Source organism: Poecilia formosa, unplaced genomic scaffold (genome assembly GCF_000485575.1).
Source record: "Poecilia formosa unplaced genomic scaffold, Poecilia_formosa-5.1.2 Scaffold9, whole genome shotgun sequence".
Lineage (NCBI taxonomy): Eukaryota > Metazoa > Chordata > Actinopteri > Cyprinodontiformes > Poeciliidae > Poecilia > Poecilia formosa.
Genome location: NW_006799948.1, coordinates 1,136,760 through 1,150,114, shown reverse-complemented (window position 1 = coordinate 1,150,114; position 13,355 = coordinate 1,136,760). Strand labels below are relative to the sequence as shown.

The 13,355-nt window shown below is 40.5% G+C and overlaps 1 protein-coding gene across 1 annotated transcript in view; it reads right to left on the bottom strand.

The window, feature by feature from the left end:
- Positions 1-264: 264 nt before the first annotated feature.
- Positions 265-13,355, bottom strand: part of gramd4a (GRAM domain containing 4a) — a 35,027-nt gene continuing 21,936 nt past the window's right edge. The window contains exons 4-19 of the mRNA XM_016664787.1: positions 8,721-8,841; positions 7,353-7,414; positions 6,289-6,430; positions 5,955-5,980; positions 5,725-5,816; positions 5,172-5,263; positions 5,023-5,071; positions 4,872-4,943; positions 4,733-4,776; positions 4,533-4,642; positions 3,080-3,234; positions 2,783-2,800; positions 877-1,021; positions 685-778; positions 490-580; positions 265-354 (exon numbers count right to left, since the gene is read on the bottom strand). Of these exons, the coding sequence (XP_016520273.1) occupies positions 265-354; positions 490-580; positions 685-778; positions 877-1,021; positions 2,783-2,800; positions 3,080-3,234; positions 4,533-4,642; positions 4,733-4,776; positions 4,872-4,943; positions 5,023-5,071; positions 5,172-5,263; positions 5,725-5,816; positions 5,955-5,980; positions 6,289-6,430; positions 7,353-7,414; positions 8,721-8,841 (1,403 nt within the window). The remainder of the gene's footprint in view (positions 355-489; positions 581-684; positions 779-876; positions 1,022-2,782; positions 2,801-3,079; positions 3,235-4,532; positions 4,643-4,732; positions 4,777-4,871; positions 4,944-5,022; positions 5,072-5,171; positions 5,264-5,724; positions 5,817-5,954; positions 5,981-6,288; positions 6,431-7,352; positions 7,415-8,720; positions 8,842-13,355) is intronic.

Here is a 13,355-nt window from a genome sequence, read left to right as displayed (position 1 = left end):
CAGCAAACAATGTTATCTTGGGCCAAGATAAGCATATCACATTTCCTAAATACCACTGAGAACTAAAATGACCTGAAATGAAACTGAAGTTGAGATTTTTAGTAACATGTTCTGTTACTTTAGTGCATGTCTGACTAGCTTGTTAGCGTCTATCATTGCAAGAATAACTGTAGCTTTCAGAAAACAAATCTCTGATTACAATGATTACAACTGATTACAATGCCCCTTTAAAGAATCCAATCTGTGTGTGTTTAGGAACGGTCTCTAAAGTAGCGAAGCGCTCACCTTCTGAGTGGAGGGAGTGGCTATAGAGATGCCCATGCCGCTTCCAGGCAGGACCGACAACACTTTGTACTAAACGGGGATAAAATTAAATGTTATTAGTTTAGGAAATTCATTAAAGTCAAACATGGATCTTAGAAAGTGTTCAACCTTTTATATTCTGGAATACATTTTCTGGCCTACAGGAAGGTGGAAAAGCGAGAATACCTTCTGGATGTCTGTGATGTCCACTAGCTTGATCACTTTATTCTTCTTGGAGGCGCTGGATTTGGAGCTGGAGCTCTCGAAGCAAAGATAACTGACGGACAAAAAGGGAGGGAGGGAGTAATGTCAGTCAAAACTGTTCTTTATAATTTCTTCAGTGGCGAGTTCCTCAACACAAGCGACGAGGGTTAAGCTTACTTCTCTGTGACGTAAAGAACTCCATTCCTGATGTAGTCCGTGGGCATCTTCCTATCTCTGTTTATCAGACAACACCTCCAGCCGTTCTCGCACACTAAGACAGAAAAAAAATAAAGAAAAACCTCCGATTCAGTTTGCAGCCTTTGACAACCTCAGTTGAGTGTTTACAGTGGTTGTAGTAAGTTTCCTCACCCGCCAGAGGGCGCTCTGTTTCCGGCAGGTTGAAGATCTCGTGGAAGGGACCCTTTTTGGTGCTGTGGGAGCGACCTGCGTCGTCTTCTCTGCTCATGCCGCTGGGGACGGTGGCGAGGCTGCTCCGAGACACCACCGGCTGAACCTGGTGCAGGCAGGGGGACGAGGAGAGGTAGGAAGAAACGGGAGGAAGAACAAACAAAAAAGAAACCCCAAAGAAAAGATGACAATAATGAGATAGTCAACAACAGCAACAAAAGAAAAGGAAACAGACAATGAGGGGGGAAGACAAAGAGGTGAAAAGAAGAGGAAAGGGGGATAAAAGAGGGAGAAACAGGTCACGTGACTGAAACATCCTCCATAAATCATCTTTGGTTGTTAGTACTGAACAATGCGCGGCTCTGCATGTGCACTTCATTGCGTCAGGCTCAGGTGTAACGTGCAAAGCAGAGAGGGAGGCTGCCATTCAATCAGCCTCTGTATGAGCACAAACCAAAATGATACTGTTAGTCAGCAGCGTCTTCCTCCAGCACTCACACATTTCAAACCTTTTCACATTCTAAATGCATTTTATTGCATTTCATTATGTAATTGACCAACACAATGCAGTGCATAATTGGAAAGTGGAAGGAAAATGAAACGTAGCTTCTCAAACCTGATAAACAATAATATGAAAAGTGAGAGAAGCATTCTTTGCAGATGGGGAGCAAAAGGTTCCAAGTCTTACTGCACATTTTTAATTGGACTTTGACTAGGCCATCTTAATTACTGAATATGATTTGTTCAAAACTGTTGCATTGCAGTTCTAGCGCCATGTTTACAGCCCTGAGAGCCATTTGTGTCTTTGGTCCAGTTCATTGAAATTTGCTTAGAGCCACAAAAGCTACATGAAGGAAATTAGCTAATTTTCACATGGTCTGCTATGGGATTTTATTATAATTTTTTTTTATGAGAAAATATATTTATATATTTTTGTCTTTAAATTTTAAAGTACAGAAAATCAAACTTGAACATTTTTTCAAGGGAATGCCTTAGAAAAAAAGCACAAATTTTGCAACTAAGAAGTGACTCCATTAAAAAGAACAACAGATTAATTGCTTAATAGCCAACATGCTCTATTTCCAGGTGATTAAAGTCATGGTTTTAAAGCTTAAACATACTTTACACTTCTCAACTGATCATTTATACTCTGAATTATGGGAATTAGCGTGAAGAATAAAAGCAAATGCACACCACACTTCTTAGATTTTTAAAATCTGTGTGTTATTTTCCATCCACAATGATGCTGTAGATCGATAAGCTGAATAAATGTGAAAAGGCTCAAGTTGTGTGTATACTTTTGCAAGGCACCGCGTGTAATAATGCCAACCTTCACACTAGAAATGGATCCTGAGTGCTTTATAGTTCCAGCTGCTCTACATACAACTGCCACATAAAACTACCAGCATTTATATTTCGGGGTTGATTAGTGTTTGCTAAGGTAAAAAATAAAAATAAAAAAAAGGGGGCTTTATAAAGTAGAATAATAATATAAAAGAAACAAAAACTGTTCTATGTGCATCTTGATTACTCTATAACACTACTTCTTATTGAGCATCTTGCCAGTGGATCAGAAATGTCAGAAATGTTGGTGGTTCATGGAGAACCAAGTCGTTAAAAAATAAAATACAACTTTTTTTTTAAATCTTAATTTCTCAAATATTTTCTGACATTTTTGATCCATTCCATTCACAGTCACTGTCGGGTGGGATCCCGAGGTGTCACGCATCACACACACACACACACACACACACACACACGCTTTGAGGTGAGCTTATGGCACACCCACAGGCACAGAGGAGTGAGGGGAGTGGGGAACCAAAGGATGGGGAGTGGGAGGGAAAGAGCACACACCAGAGCACCCTACCTTCTCAATGCAGGAGAGCTGAGAGAGAGAAACAACAGAATGTACCTGAGACCGAAGCCACGCATGCTCACACACCTTTACGTAACCACACAGACAGAACAGGAAGTGAGAGTGGGGCTTGTGATGATTTATTAAGAGTGCTGATATTTGGAGGCTTTTTGATCTTCGTTTGTTTTTCACTCCTCTACGTGGTAGTGGGGGGTGTGGAGGTGTTCAGAGCTTTCAAGTCTAACCTGTTTAGGAAAGAACTGAGAGGGAAAAAAATAAAAAACAAGGGAGGCGTTTAGACCCACTTACCCGCCGGGACACAGTGGCGTTGGTCCGCTCTTTGAGCTGGGGATCTGTGGGGAGGCTGTTCCACACGATGTATGGCGTGTCGTACTTGTCCCGAAGCTTCGGACAGCTCTTAAACAGGAAGTCTATGATGAAGAACTTGATACCGGCATACACTCCTGTGGGGAGGAGACACGGAAATGGACAAAGGTTAACACTCAAAGTTATCCAGTCAGTTTGTTGTCATTTCAATTAATTAATACAAAAAAATACTAAATTCCATTTCAAATTGAATTTATTTCTAGTTTTTTCTAAAAAATAAAATGACAAATGGCAGAAAGTATTTTCAAAAACGTGGCTTTTATTTCAATTTCTGTTGTACGACAGAGTATTAGAGACCAATTATGAGAATGTAGTATTAATATTAGATTAAAAACGCAATCTTACCAGAAAAAAATATCTTAAAGTTAAGAGAAAAAAATAATTGTAATGGAAAAAAAACTACGATAGTGATCAGGATGTGATGTCAGCAGTTCATGTAGTTCTTGCTTCAAAATAGACAGTTGTTTGCTTCATTGCTTCAAGGTCCTCCTGCTAATAATAATTAGATTCTGATGTGCTAAAAGATTATCTGTACAACTTGTACCAACAAATAACTTCACCAGATACGCAACTCTCCCAATGTAATTGTTTTCGTTGGAATTTCCATACAACTACTACTTTATTTTCCAAATATTACAGCCGTATTCTATTGTCCTTATTAAAAAAATAAGAATACTCATCCAAGTCTGACTATAATATTCTGTTGTAGAGCTGACCTGAATTTCAAGCCAAATGAAAAGAAATTGTAAAACACAAAACAAGATTGCGGCTAATCTCACTCTGAACTATGAGAATCCAAAGAATGCTTTGTTTAGGGGGGTAAAGTCCAGATTTTACCCCAAAAACTGAATATTCAAAAACATAAAATTTGATTAAACGATAAAGCAGATTTATCGCCCAGCCCAAGTTACGATTTCAAAACCACAAGAGTTTTCCTTCATGACGTTGCTAATTAAGTTCCTTTGGAGCTAAAATTCCTACATGATTTTTCATCAAAACTTTCACGTTTCCTTCACCAACATGTCAAGAATTCTGTCCTTTTTTAGTCAAATTTCAATATATTTCTACAAGTATCCAGCTTTAAGCACTGAACCTGGAGAGATAAAAGGCTGAGATAACTGGTCAGTTTCGTCCCATACTTTCCAAAACCATTTACAAACAGATCAGATAAGCAACCAGCTGCCACTCACAGGCAGGGCAGAGGAAGGTTCCACAGCTACTGTATGAATGCATTTGTTTGTGTGCAATGAATGAAGAAAGAGCTCTATTTATTCAAGGTCCTTCGGCAATATTTAGAGCATGTCAGCTGGATGAAAGATAAGCTGGATGAAAGATAAATAAAGGGGAAGTCTGTGTGTGCGTGTGTGTGTCTCACCCATCATAAAACCCATCAGCTTGTACGGGAGGACGCAGGAGAAGATGAAAGCAACCCACAGGCAGATGTAGAGCTTCCTGGTGCTGTCTGGCTGCACCCACATGAACAGACTGCAACACACACAAGAAAGAAATGCACACAGAATAAGTCGGAGTTTCACGGCATGCGGGGCAGGATGAGGTTTCAGGTGGAAGACTCACTTCTTTATCTTCTCCAGAACGTCGGCCATCTTACCGAAGATGTTCTGTGGAGAGAAAACGCCAAAAACCATCACATTTTTCCTCCATTTTTTATTTTTATTTTAAGATTGATTTTGTTTTCAAATAAAAAACATCCTACCTGAGCTTTTTGTGCAACATCGAGTACAAGCTGAAACTTTTCAGATACAGTTAGGTCTTCCTTTGGGGGCTCCTAAAAATATGAAGGTAAATTAGTAAATTAAACTAAAGTGCATTTTCTTCTGATCTAGAAGTCTTTGTCGTTCTCCTACCATGGGTTCAGACACTTCAGGCACAATGCTCCACTGAATCCTCCACCCTCTGACGGAAACAAAAAAAAAAACCAATTTAACCAACACCTACCTTGTTTAACATTTAATCTGCTTTAATGCAAAAAATAAAATAAAATAAAATAAAGCACCTGGCAATGAGGTAATTCAAAGACAAGCGCAGGATGGCCAGGAAGAGGAACATGGGAATGGCCCAACCATGCCAAGCAGCATTCATGTAGATCTAAAGGAGAGAAAGAAACATTTAGTTAGCACCAGCAGCCATAAAGCCCTGCATGAAAGCCAAAAAAATAAATTTAATCAGTTACTCAATTACTAGTAAGAGACATTTACCCTTCTTTATCTCTACTTGATAAATTTGTTTTTGTGTTTTCCATCCTAAAAATGCTGAAACTGAAGGTTTTGACTTGATAAAACAAGGGAAAACCTGGAAGGTTTTAAATGCTTTTGCAAGGCCACAGAACAAGTGGCTAAAGACGATTTGGCACAGCTCTGGACATCAATGAAGATCTAATTAGACCACAGCAGTCTTTGGCAGAGTCACTAAAACCTATAAACAGAAGTCACTGCCACTCATTTCGGCTTTTCCTCATGAGCCGACGCCAACTGGGATCAATGCTTTTCCCTTTTAAATCCTAAAAACCAAGAGGACATGTAGCTGTTTTATGTGCAGCTTTCACTCACAATGAAGGCAATAGCTGAGGTGTAGACAGAGTGCCAGTTAGATAAGGCGGAGAGGTTCCTTAAGAAGTTAGTGACAGGTCTGGCTCCTCGTTCTGAAAAAAACAACAACAAAAAGATGCGAAACATGGGTTAGAATTATTTCATACAAGTTTATATAATATAGTGTTTTGTGGTGACATTACATCACCATCTCTGTTTTTGGTTTGTGTGGGTGTTGTTTTTGCACTCACTGAGTCGCCTCATGTTTTCTGTCAACCTGAAAGGAGAAGAAGGAAATAAACAGGTTAGGAAAGTGCACAAAAAAAGAAAATTAAAATTTAACAAGTAGGAGGTCAGACCTCAATGTAGCCTTCATAAGTCTATGACTCACACTCCTTCATAGAGGAAGAAAAATAAATCCTCCAAAGCTGATCTAAAGACACTGCCTAGCTACCAGGACAACACTACTAAATATTTTAAATATAAACTCAGTTCAACAAGTTTTAACCATAAAATCTGAAAGAGTTCCAGTCTGTTGTCCCTCTCTGTATTCACCGGTTCTGTTTTGGAGGAAACCCGACTCACCTTTTAGCACTTAGCGGCTCCTCCGTCTCCACAGTGCTCTCCTCCGGCTGGAAGCGGAAGTCTTCTATGTAAACCCCGAACCGTTCATAGAGCCACTTCTGCAGCCGCGAACTCCACACCTCCTTCTGCTGCCGCTTCTCCGCTAAACACAGAGGAAGCACAGCACACAGGTCAGGAGTGGAACTGTGGATACACACTGAGGTTGGTGTGGCACAAGTTTTCCCCCTTAAAACAGGATTTTAAGAAGTTATTGTAGTAAAATTGCATCTTTATTCTGCTAATTTCATGACTATATCTTCTTAATTAAACAGAAATTCTATATATACTCCATCTACAACTTCTTAGTTAGGAACACAATGCTGTTCAACAAGACTCCTTACAACACCACTAATATTATTATTACTATTATGACTAAATTATTAAGTTAACACTTTAAAGTACTGATTATTAAGGCAAATGAGCAACATGGTACATTAATGTGTGCTCACTTTGTTTTTCTGGTCTGAACACGCACCACAAGAGGCAGTGTTAGTTTGAGAAGATGAAGGAGCTCATTCTATCAAAGTTGACTTCCAGTGACTTCTCTTTGTGAGTGTGAGTGTGAGTGTGTGTGTGTGTGTGTGTGTGGCTGGCTTTAAGAGAAAGGAAGATGCCAGAGTGCTGTCAGTGGGGAGGGAGGCTGGAGCTAATTTAGAAAAATAGGTTATGATTGTGGATCACTTCATGTAGGTCAGATGAGTCCGAGTCTTACCTTGAGTCGAGGCTGAGGTGTGTGAAGGAGTGTTTGCAGAAGGAGGAATGATTGAAACTATGATTGTCGTTAATATTTTGTTTTGAGTTAAAATTGGTAAATGCACTTAAGCTGCAAGTGTGTGTGTTACAGTCGTCACTCACACTGCGGTCTGATCTACAGCTGTCTCCATTTCAGTAGATCCTCTACAGCCCTTCCTGAAACCTGAAGCCCCGCCTCCATCTTTTTCATGTACTTTTCCCAAGCTCACCTCTCTTACTCGGTTCCCTTCTGAGCCCGACCCACCCCCTCCGCTCCCCCCTTGGCGACGTACCTGTGCCATTGTTGGAGGGCGACTGCTGTTTTCGGGGAGGCTGCGGTGGAGAGTCCTCCAATCTGAAGGTGGAGAAAGAGAAAAACACGGATGATTTGTGACGACACAAACGTTGGCGTCGCACGAGAAACGTCTTCGGGAACAGCAGCTGCCATGACGGATTGATTGGAAGCAATTTTAGACACAATCTGTCCGAGTTGAGACAACAAGCTAACAGCAGGTGCTCAACAATGCCCGAGAAAAAAAAAAAAAAATTGAACCCTCTGCAAAATCAATGATATATTCTTCTTGAAATCTAATCTATAAATATAGACTCAGCTGTCACGATTCCTCAAAGCAGATGAAGAATATGACATGAATATAAGCAGCAGCTAAATGACAAGAAATTGTAAAATGAATGAAGGATTCCTTTGCCATCCATTGATTCCTTTGAGAAATCAATGGATGGCAAAAATCTTCTAATTCCTGCCTGAGCCAACTGGAAATCTTAAAAATCTGATTCTTCAATCATTAAACTATACACAAGTTTGATTCACCTCTGCTCCTATCGTACATAATAACGAGTATTTCCTGTTAACCAGAGGATAAAACATTTCTAATATATTTTAATTGTGGTGTTTAAAGAGAAATCTAAATCAAAATTGGACTCTGATCACTTCATCTCCAAGATAAAAATGAAATGCGGTTAAGGACAATACTCTGTATTTTTATTCTTAACAGCTACAAATTTTTCTATGATACTAAATTAAATGCTAATCTTACCTCAAAGCAACTCTGTCACATTTTAAGCCATTTTTTGTTTTGGCAAGCCATAAGTAAACAATTGCTCCTCTGAGCCTCACAGGAGGTCTTTTCCTACGCTGGCCAACTGCTGATACATTATAATTCCTATTTAGGAGGAATTAAAATCATTTTTCTCTTCTTTTTTTTGTCTGATTTAGTTTCCCAGCAGACTCCAGCCAGCTGGAAGCGAGCGACTAGAAAATCAAAGCTCTGTGTTCAGGACTCCTGTGGCTTCTCCCACATTCCTGAGGCCGTGTGGCTGTACTGATAATCACTCTGAGATCTCCAGAGGAATCTCTCAGTGGCGAGTGGGTTGCATGCTAACCAGACAGCCAGAGTCCCGCTGACACTAGCACAGCCACGGGGTCACACGGAGCGGACGGTCGCTCTGATCAGCTCGTGACTTGGTCCCGTTTTTTTCCGTCTCCTACGAAGCTCACCTCCTTGAGGAATTCCCCGCCTACCAAGCTGCTGATGCTATTTATAACGGGAAGCCTTGGCTGCCGCCAGCACTGGTAAACAGACACACACTTTGACCTATGGTGAACTCTGCAGGGCCGAAACGAAGCATTCGCTCCAGCTCACCTCGTCCTGAGGACCTCGTTCATCTTCTGCTCCAGATCCAGCCGTTTACTCCGCTCCCTCTCCAGCTCCTGCCGCAGCGAGTCCACATTGGTCTCTTCCCGCAACTTCCTCAGCTCCTCCTCTAGAAAAGGATAGAAATTCAGGAGTTCAGTTTGCAGGATTCCCTTAGTGAGACGACAAAGCAGCCGTAAAGAGAGGCGCACACACAGAGTCAAAGTTTAAACTGACTTTCGAGCAGTTTTTGAGACGTACGACGCTTTCATTTCCTCATTCGGTTTCACATCACTAACAGAAACAGGAAAGGGAAAAAAAAGAAAAGAAAAAAAGCGAGCTTTTGTTTTAAAAGTGGAGTCCGGGTCAACCTACATAAGCTGGTTTCAGGTATCAGGACTTTCAGAGTGTCGACTGCAGCATCAGCAGAGTTTCCTCTCACACTATTGTCCCGGACTAAAGGGACACATGAATATTGGAGGAGGGAAGAGGCCAAGAAAAGCGGGCAGAAGCGATGGCGCTGTAATGCTGCTCAAAAATACACATTAAATCCCCCAAATGCAGAGAAATAATCTTCATTAAACATGGACCCTATGATAGTTATGAGAAAGAGCCATGGTGTATATTTATCACACATCCATTAAGGGTTTTAATTCACAAAAACAATTTGGCTGTCGCGGTTTCGTTCTCAGCCAATTTCACGTATTACTTTTGTCCTTCATCGCCTCCCTTTATTGCTAATGAAACATTTACTGTCTGGACCGCCAGCTGCTCAGGCATCAGCTTAACATGGAGTCAAAAGGTTTACACTTTGGTTGCCCCGTTTCCATTTTACATCTCACTGGACAGAGTGCAAAATATTAATTTAAACTAAAAAAAAAGAAATCCCTCCATTTTGATAACGATGTTTAAAGTACATAGTATAAGGCAACTTTTCTTTAAATTATGCATATCAGTAACTCATGGAGCCATTTAGGAATAATTACAAAGAAAGAATCCAAACAAAGTGTGTTCAGGTACCTGACCTTCCTGCTCAAATTAAAAGCTTAAACACAACATACAAAGAAAGTCCCAAAAAAAAAAAAATTCTTGCCAAGTTTTTTGGCACTTAGCCAAGAGAAATAATTTTGGATATTCTTGCTGACCTAAAAACAAGAAATGTTTAATCTGATTTAATTTCAAACAGTGAGAAATCTTGAAAACACTTAATTGTAACTTTCTATTATTTTGACCATTACTTTTGTTTTACCAGTCCCTCGAGATAAAAATCTTTTTTTTTTTTTTTTAAAGGGAGACCTGGCTTTTGTCTGGTTCTCTAAAATGCATTTGCTCTAAAAAATAAAATTCAGCAGCGATAGAAACGCAAGTCAGTATCAAGAACTCCTTTCAGCTTATTTATGCAACGCTATTCTAATCTCGCCTTCAAAACTTCTGCACATGACCAAACTGTAGCCTCGCTCGGTGACTGGTACGGCCTTTACGGCATAAGCAAGTGGCTGGTCAAAGGTTGACAAAGGGGAGTAAGCGGCTTAATGCTCGCCTGACGGCGCCACGCCAGAACCTTCCACAGTTGAATATAAACCTGATAAAACACAGACAGAAGCTGGAAAGCGTTTGCGGCAGATGTACTTCTGCACAAAAACAGCCAATAAAAAGTTGTGTTTGAGTAGCTGATCTCTTGTCGGTTCCTCTGGTTGAAACAGAAGTTCATCTTAATTTTTTTTTTTAAAAAGTACATGAAAGAAAATGTGCCTCGTCCCAGAAGTCCATCCAGGACACCGCTGTGGAAATGGGGCATCCAGTTTGTGATACAACACAGCATGACAGAATACGCTATGTGTGTCAGACAAAAAGAGCGGGAGTACAGTCATGCCCCTGTTCCAGAGTGGCTCTCTACATTAGATACCATATTAATAATTCTGTCAATATGCCTGCCTGTTCTGCTTCTAAAATAGCACTGCTGACTTTTAGAGAAAATGCTCTAAGTTAAAGTATCACAGGGCATCTTTGGCAAACTGAAGGTCAGGAACTGAACCATTTATCTGCAGCACAGATAAATGGTGCTGCGAGATTAGAATAGCGTTGCATTCTTGGTTCTTGCTTTGACATTAGCGAAATGTCAAAGCAAGAGTGGTCACTTTGAATCACAGTGACCTTCCTCCGGTGCGAGCTTCTAGGAAAAAGGAGGGGGGGAGAATTTTCAAAAAGGAGAAACAGGTGCTGGAAACCAGAAGAGGATAACATCTGGAAAACCATTTTTTAATCCCATTTACAGTTATAATTTGAGTTTAGGGATGGTGTGTTACTGAGGTATGGAAAGGTTTTAAAGGCTATTGAAACTGGTGATTAAGTTTGGTAATATTTTCTTGATTGGTTACTTATTCAAAAGTTACTGAATAAGTGACCAACCACAGTATCAGCATTTCTTAAAATCAAATTTAAGACTTTAAGATGTTTTAATGTCACCTTGAAAGAAATTTAAAACCAAAAAACGACGAATGCAGGGGAAATGGTTGAGGGATCCGGTATTACAATAAATCATAACTAACATTTCTGTGGTTAGAAGCTCTTGGTAATAACTTGCTGCCAAACTTAAAGCTTTTTTGCACATAGCCTCGTATGAATTGCCAAGAGAAGTGATGAACAGTGGCAAAAACAAATGTCATCCAGCCAAGTGCCAGTAAATTTGCACTTACTCATGATAGATGCAAAACGGCTAGCTAGCTTGCGTACCAGGGTATCTTAGCAGCTAGTTAGCGGTAGCGTCGACCCACTCGCGTCACAGAACGCAAAGAAAATGTCTGCGTGCAATTCAAACTCATGCCCGACTAAAAAGTTTTGCAAGGAAATAAAAAAAAAAATTAAACAAAAATACAAAAATGCACAAGATTAATTAGTTCTCCCAAAGCAAAATTTAAGATCTTTGATTGACAACTTATTTCATTTCTTTTTTTTTTGAAGAAAGACATTTTAAGGGATAGATTTTAGACACGACTTTTAGACTTTAAGGATGAGCAGACACTCTGCAGCACAATGTTCTTTAAAACATGTTTTAATCAATTTCATGTCCACCATTGTAGATCAAACCAAGCATGAAGCTGTACAAAGATAAATTAAGATGGTTTATTACAATCTGGACAAACAATTTGTTTTCACAAACCGTTATGTTTTTTGTTTGTTTGTTTTGGGAGGGGTGAGGGGGTGCTTAGAATAAAATGACTCAAAGATAGAATCTTGAATTGTTCCATCAGTTGGCAACTCCACTGTGGTCATTTCCTTTTGCTCCAAAAATGCTGCCAACCACAACTAGAACAGCAGTTGATGATGAAACTTCCTGTTCCTGTGCAGGCACACAGCCTCTTGGTGCTTGTGACAACAATCATGAACTGCAACCATTAAAGGGAAACTTGCTGGTTGCTGGTGACCAACAACAACATGGCGTTGACATTTTTTGTTGTCGTTTTGCGGTTGATGCTGTTGATTACGTCGACCAAAGCAAAGGTAGATTAAGCGATTACCAAAACTAACACGTGAAACAACTTTTATGCACCATTAAATCTCTAAGAAAAATGTACTCTTGATTGGTCAAAATCCAGGTTCTATTTCTGACTAGACAAGTGAAAAGACACCTCAGAGGAAGATATGAAAGCTTGCTGAGAGTTAGCCAAACTATGATCAGCTATAAAGGATCTTATTTCTGCTCACATGTACCTCAGGTGTATAAATATAACCTAGCTTAAAAATAATTTTAAAAAATCAAATTACATCTTGGTAAAATTCTTAAACCCTTTGGCCACAATTTCCAGAGTCTAAAGGTCACAAACTTACTGAGGTTGAAGTTACTTTTATGGCTTTTGATCCTATCCACTGCTCCACTGTAGAGCAGCTCAAAGCTGTCAAAGGTGCAGTCCTCCAACTTGCACATGCCCATACGTCTCTGTAGCTGTCCACTTCCTGGGAGGCTTGCGCAGGACCGGGATGGCAGGGTGGCCGCCTTGGGCTTGTCCTGAAATCGCGCCAGGGCTTCCCGCTGTTCGGCCTCTTTCTGCTCCAGAAACTACTCAAAGTTCCCCCAAAACGGCGAACTACAGCGTGCGCCACATTTAAGTTTCATCCATAAGGTGAGGCAAGCGGCTGGAGGACAGGATCCTGTAGGCAAATTTGAATCAGTCGCAACAAAGCAGGGCCTGCACGCAGAGTGATGGTCGGTGGTGGAAACCCCTCCCTCTCTACCTCCATGCAGTGGAGGTAGAGAGGGAGGGGTGGGGCTTTGCTGGGTGTCTGGCGCACTCAGAGGGCTCAGAAGGAGAGATTTCCAAACACACCAGAGTGGTCAAATTATCTAAAAAACATCTTTCTGAACAACTTTGTAAAAATATGTCTCAAATCATTTGGCTTTTAGCAACTTTGCTATTGTATAGTGCTTTGGTATACTGTAAATACTGTACAAGATGCTCCCTTTTAACAAAGTGGGTAAACTTTTAAGACCTGAAAGGGAAAAGTACAGCACCGCTTTCTCTAAACCAGTGCAGAGACAATGGCTCCTTTCAGTAAAGGATGGAGGAGGAGGTGGGGGACTCGTTGGTGGTGGGGTGTGTGGGGAGACACAGAGAAAATCAGCCGCTTCACACTGGCCTCTTATTG